This window comes from Atta colombica, unplaced genomic scaffold, assembly GCF_001594045.1.
Source record: "Atta colombica isolate Treedump-2 unplaced genomic scaffold, Acol1.0 scaffold208, whole genome shotgun sequence".
NCBI classification, from domain to species: Eukaryota; Metazoa; Arthropoda; class Insecta; order Hymenoptera; family Formicidae; genus Atta; species Atta colombica.
The window spans coordinates 172389-179102 of NW_017259303.1; the positions used below are offsets into that span (position 1 = coordinate 172389).

General features: G+C 32.0%; 1 protein-coding gene across 1 annotated transcript in view; it reads left to right on the forward strand.

Annotated features, from left to right (window-relative positions):
* The window catches only part of LOC108687571 (cadherin-87A-like), a 279899-nt gene that overhangs the window by 43589 nt on the left and 229596 nt on the right, over window positions 1-6714 (forward strand). The window contains exon 3 of the mRNA XM_018193424.1: window positions 4072-4113. Within this exon, the coding sequence (XP_018048913.1) occupies window positions 4072-4113 (42 nt within the window). The remainder of the gene's footprint in view (window positions 1-4071; window positions 4114-6714) is intronic.

A 6714-nucleotide genomic window follows, 5' to 3' on the forward strand; every position in this document is an offset into this window, starting at 1 on the left:
CATATATTATTAATATATGTATAGACATCGCGTGGTGTTAAGTTTACACCGCTATTTTTAGAGTGTAGCATTTTCAAAGCTGGAATTTGATATTCTTTGTTTCTCTTATATATATCATCATATATTTTCGAGATATGTCACGATAATTAACAGAGTGGTGGTTAATTCATGTCAATTAAATCTGACGTGCAGAAATTTGTTTCATGTATTAAGCACGGAAGTTTAGATCGAGCTTACGACACGATATCTACCGCAATTCCGAATGCGAGAAATTTTGGCAAATGGGTTATACGATTCATTGCCTCGGGGACGGTCAGTAGTCGTAGGCCGTGCAAGGTTGACAGTAAGATAGATTTATAAGCTAAAGTTTCGCCGACTGTCTGGTCATTTATCATAACTAACGCGCTTGGATCATGTTAGTCAACCCTTTAACTAGTGCGAGCTCACATATAGATATGCACGCGACACTTTACTTGCGACACTTTCTACTGCATTGCCCTAATATATTCATCGCGCGATATTATCTTTCGATATTAACAATATGAAAAATTATCGAATAATGTTACTGTATGAAGTTATTTTTTATCGCATAAGATCTATTAATTTAAAACACGATAACTACTAATTCATTATCGATCACTCTTTACGTACCATGACAGTTTTTTATAATTATTACAACACACGTTTTTCATATTCTTATTTATCTTTAGTACTAATATATTATCATGTTTACGTTTTACATTAAATTACACATTTACGGACAAAATTAGTTTTCTCTCTCGAAAATTAATGACGATTCTTCATCGGGCCTGTAGATATTAAATTCATAATGTCAAATTATTGTCCAATTTGAATTATTTTTAATCATTTCTGCTTATTAAATATGTTGTTAATTTAATTAAAACAATAAAATTAATTCAAGAAAATATAATAAATTTGATTGAATTTGATTTATTCTTTATTAAGTGCACAATTACATTAATATAGACGTTTATGTTGAAACTAACCTATTAGCTAACTTATTAATAAATAGATTGATTTACATTTTGACACATATGGAAGTAAAAAATGATAGAATGTTAATTAACTCAAGGGAATAGGTGCACTATTAATCTTTTGATATTTAATATAATATTAAAAATTAATACACTTGTATTTTAATTTTCAAGAGTTTACAAAGACATATCATCTATATATAATAATGCAAATTTTGGAATGTAAAAAAAAGGGAAATGTATATTGTTTTAGATCATTTTTAGATTGGAGCTAAATATAAGTTATAATATAAATTAAATATTTTTTGTTATGTTATTAATCTATTACGTTTAACATCTACGATCGGTTTCCTTTAATCGCGTTACACAGAATTTGCGGATCATTGCAATTCTCAAGCTAAGAGGGTTATTGGTCGAAGTACTGTAACAATCGTTCCTCGTTAAGACGCTATGCTGAACGCACCATTGTCTAATTAATGAAATTACCGAATTGCACTCGAAGCAAAATGCACCACAATAGATTGCAGATACTGACACCGAGTGGACTGGATTTCTATGGCATATTGACGTGCAACGGTGCCCTAATCTATTCTGGCTTTATATATCATCCGTATTCATCTCACACAATGCGCCGTAGTATTAATCCGCACACAAAGCAAATTGTATGATATTGTATTGTGCGGCTATATATTCATGCTGTCTTCATTCCTTCTGTCTCATATCATCGGAAAATTTATTGCTTGAAAGTAGTGTGTAATGTAAAAGCTCAACAAAATAAACGGTTGCAGTTGTCACGACCATCACGATGAAAAGTCGACCATCAATACATTTTTTGGTTATAAGAATTGTAATAACGGTTGTGATAACCGTAAGGTTGGCATAGCTTAACGGTTATGGCTGTTAAGATATGTCCATCTCAACCAAATATATTGATGGGCGAAAATTGTCATATTATTTCCAGTTGTGGCAACCGTAGAATTTTTTCTGTACTTATATGCACACTGAGAGAACAATGTTTGGTATTTTTAACTATAATTATATATTATTATAATTATTACTGCTATAATAATAATAACAATAATAATAATAACTGTGTGTATAGTTCTAGCAACAAATGTTTATAATTGGCAACCTAAAATGACTACAATTATTGTTCCAAAGTATATATAACTGTAAAATTACAGTTACTTGAATCATTTTTATAGTAATTTCAACTATTTTATGGTGGTATAATAACTATAATTGTAGTCATTTTAGGTTGCCAACTATATACATTTGTTGCTAGAACTATACACATAGTTACTGTTATTATTGCTATAGCAGTGATAATCAGTTATATAGTAACATATAATTATAAAGATTTTTTAACATATGTTCAAAATAAAAATTGTATACGGAAATAATAGTTTTGCGAAAGTAAAAAAATTTTGCTAGACCATCAAAATAATTGTGTAATATGTTCAAATTGTTTGCTAAAATATATTACTAAAATAAAATTGTTAATCATATCTGAGATTCCTATGTAATTATTTTGGTCCCGCAAAATTATTTTCAAATCTATATTCAGCTAAATTTTTAATTACTTCTCGTTTTTTTCACGTAATACTAGAGGGAGAGATGGAAATATTTTTAGTACGAGATTTCCATCAAGAAAGATTAAATACCATGTTAACGAAATAGAGATTAGAGAAAGATCCACGTGTGCGTGTAGAGGAGTCATAGAGGAGTATGTGTTCTTATATGACATTCTTGCGGAAGAAGATTTAGCCGGAATTGCTTCGACAGTGTAGTTCTGCAGTAACTGATATATATCTCTTTGTAGCACTCCGTATGTAGACGTAAGTCAATACGTTTCAACATTACCTAGCCGATTCGTTGTACCATTCGTGTTTGCGTTTAATCTCTTTCCTTAGCTCCGAGCTACCAGTCCCGACATAAAGGCATCGTAAAATATCCGCTTTGATCTCTTTGCTCGGCGTAGCCTTCCTAATGCATACGACGGCGCGGCGAGATTATGCATTTATTGAAGATTATGTCGATATAACGTTTAATGGTAAAAAAAAATTGTAAGAGACGCGTTGCGCTTCGTCATGTCGTCTCGTTGATGATGGGAATTGAAATAACAGGAGAAATTGAAGCGCAAGAATTTAAGATAAAAACTTTTTTGAAAAATGTAATGAGAAATCCGAGAGATGGATTCCTTAATTTCTGATATACAGCCTTTTTTAATGTCTTCCACGTCTACTTCTGAAATTTTATCTTATTTTTCTTTGTAATATAGCTTCATTGTATGTATATTTCCGGGATTTGCAGTTGTTTCTACGAATGCGTTTCTACATTGCCTTTTCCATTGCGCACCGTTGTCGGACGAATACTAAATGGCAAATAATTCACTTATCGAAGAAAGTAGTTCCCTCGTCGATTCTCGTAGCCGCGAGCCTTCAACTCGCAACCGCGTTGCTGCCGCTGCCGCCGCCATCGAAGATGCCGCCGCGAAAATTTCAGATCGTTATTTACCTTGCCGGGAGTTCAGAGACCGCCGCGGGACCGAGGCTCGCGTATGCAAATAGATATTTCATTCCTGTCTGCGGGAACAAGAATTGAGGTTGGAGGATAAGGTGATTTTCTCGAGGGAAATTCTGCATGGGATACTCGGATTCGCCGAGTGGTGCGTTTCTCCTATCCGTTTGTCCTATCCTTTTTTTTCCTCTTTCCTTTCTCCATATCGTGAACTGCGAGAAACTGATAGAAACAGATTGTACCGCAATATACCTTCCTTCGACCTCCGCTTTTCTCCGATGATTCCTTCGGTTGCGTGCCACCATCAATCTGACAAACGCAGATGGTTTATGTAGATCTGTAGATTTAGAAATTGATCTAATTCTAAACGGATTCGTACGAATTCAGTTCGGTAAATTACTGTATTCGTAAAATTAATTAATTTCCGTAAACTAAATTTTTTAAATATATCCACTTCGGCAAAGTTGTTTTTTGTTGTAGTAATTTAAAATTTACAGATGGTAAGTGCGAAAGTATAGCATTCATTAATAATGAAAATGTTTCTTTTGTTTTTCAGGGAGGAATGCGGAGATCGAGGATATCTGAGACGACCGATGGGGTAAGTACAACGAACTGTTGAGAATTCTTATACACTAAACGTAATCTCGGTTTAAACCGCCACTAGAATCCCAAAGCCTCTTCAAGAGCCGAGCGATAATACCTAAAACCAAAGAATTAAGCCGGCATGCTTGTTCTGACACATCTCACGTTCTCTTAAAAGCACCAAGGTATAAAAGTATAGAGTTGGCTTAAGGCTATTTTAATCATCACACATTTTCGTAGGATCTATTTTTGTTTTCTTTGACTATGATCTTGAAATACAAACAAAAAATTTATTGTTGTTATTTATTGCATAAAATGATTCTCTTTTATTATTAACGTACGTTTTTATCTACTTTATGGCAGTAATCTTATTCATGTTTAATGACGAATTGACAAACAATGTGTAAAATGTACTTAATTTTGATAACTTTATTTTCACTCCATATTAATTTAATTTAAAAAAAAATTTTAATTATACACAATATAAACTTCTTCATGAAGTCAAGTGAGCTAAAAGCGATATTTGTAATATTTGCTTTAATTTGTAATATTTGCGGGATGGAAGAAAATACTACATGATTTCGCGTGAAAACTTTATAAATATGACTGCTAGTATGATTGGTTCGGACGGGTTCCTTACACCCGTCTTGCCGATAATTATCACATGTGACGTAACTTGGTGCATTCCCTTACAACTTAAATCGAAGTTTCATCGACACTCATTAGATCGAAGTAATTTCTACTCGGCAAATCGAAATGCACGGAATTCACGAAGTGTTGGAAGATTAGTTTCCTAGCAACCGAAATTGAAGTGGGCTTTGCGCGCCTCGCCCATTACAAGGACTCTAACCCAGCCTCGCTTTAATTACAACACATTTGCGGATTAAAGACTGCGATATTTAGAAGGGTCTCGACGACCGAAAGTCGACTAAGTTTATCTACTCGTTCACGAACAAATATCACCAAGTTTGCTGAAAATATTTATTATTCATCATTGCTTTAATATATACCTCCTATATATTGAGCTATGTTTTTGCTATCTTGATAACTGCGTGACGTTATTTAAAAAAAAAAATCTAATCGTTAATTAATTAAAATTAAAATGTATTCATTGTTCTCTAATTTTTCTTATTCAATTAACTTTAATTAGATTTTATGGTTTGTATTATCAGCTTAGGGGATTAGAAAATGAACTCGATATCAGACACTCTTGCGAAACAATGTTTCCACCAATTTAGGAATTAAGGGAATTGAGAAAACGAATTTCATCAAATAAATTAAAATTTTAAGTCATTGCAGAAGCTGACCTGATTTATTCGTGTTATAATACTTGTTTTTAACAAATATTCTTTATCTCTTTTCTACATAGAATAGCCTAATAATTATTGATATTTTGAAGATTAAGTTAGAATCAGGATTTATAATATGAAAATATAAATATCGAGCATTTCTCAAGATATCTGTTTTCATATAAGAATTTTCGAAATTTTTAAAATGCTATTAATTAATGAAATGTTATTAAATTTATTAAATTATTTATTAAATGTTTATTAAAATTATTAGATTATATACCGCTTTATTAATTTAAATTATTATATTATAATCTTCATCTTTATCATATTATTAATTGAAGAGTTTATAAAGCCAAACAGCTTTCCGTAAGAGAAGGGAGAAATGTATCTCAGGAATTTCTATTAAAATTTTATGCGGCACTTGAGTAAAAAATTACGTAATCCGTGCAAGAGTTAAAAAAGATCGTTATCATTCACGCTGTCTTCTTACAAAGGCCAACGTGCGAAAACGATCTTCTAGCTAAATGAAATGTATAAAAAGCATTTTTGTGAAAAAGGGACGACAATAGGCCCGCCTGAAAGCAGTTCTCAATTCTGAACGGTCAAAGTGGGAACGTTCGTAACTGAAAGTTACGACCAAACTTGATTAAGTTCTCGGGAAGGGTTGCCCGCGAAGAAAGAGAACGCATTTGTTTAGCAAGGTTAGAGAATGCAGAGAATGAACGTGGCACGGAGTGGCTGACTGGTAGTTAGGGGCGTATTTTTCCCGCCTAATGACGCGAGCAGTTAATCAATTTTGCTCGGGAATTCGCGTATCACTATTGCGCAATTACCGAAAATTAATTGCCCACTGTCGTCCCCGATTTGACAAGTAAGTCTCTTTTACTCCAAACCTAAATATTTAATAACAAATATTTTGGGATTATAATGATTTATTTTTCGTAGCTTTGCAGAATGTTAATCATATAACGTATATTATAATACATACACAGAGAAAAAAATGTAATAAAAATTGTAATAAATAATTCTTATTTGAGTAGTACTAATATAACATTTATTTACGGAAAATAACTATTTGCTAAATAAAAATAATAATAATTACACACACACACACACATCAAATTAATGATTCTTGTACCAAATAAATATATGTTTACATTTCGTAAATATTCCTGAAACTATTCAAACAAATATTTATTAAAATTTAGTACATTTTTCGCTCAGTATATACATAAAATAATTATTAGTTAATCAATATATTAAATATAATAACTTGTTATCTCCCGTCAAGAGATCAAGGTAAATTTTCTCATAGGATAAAAAAA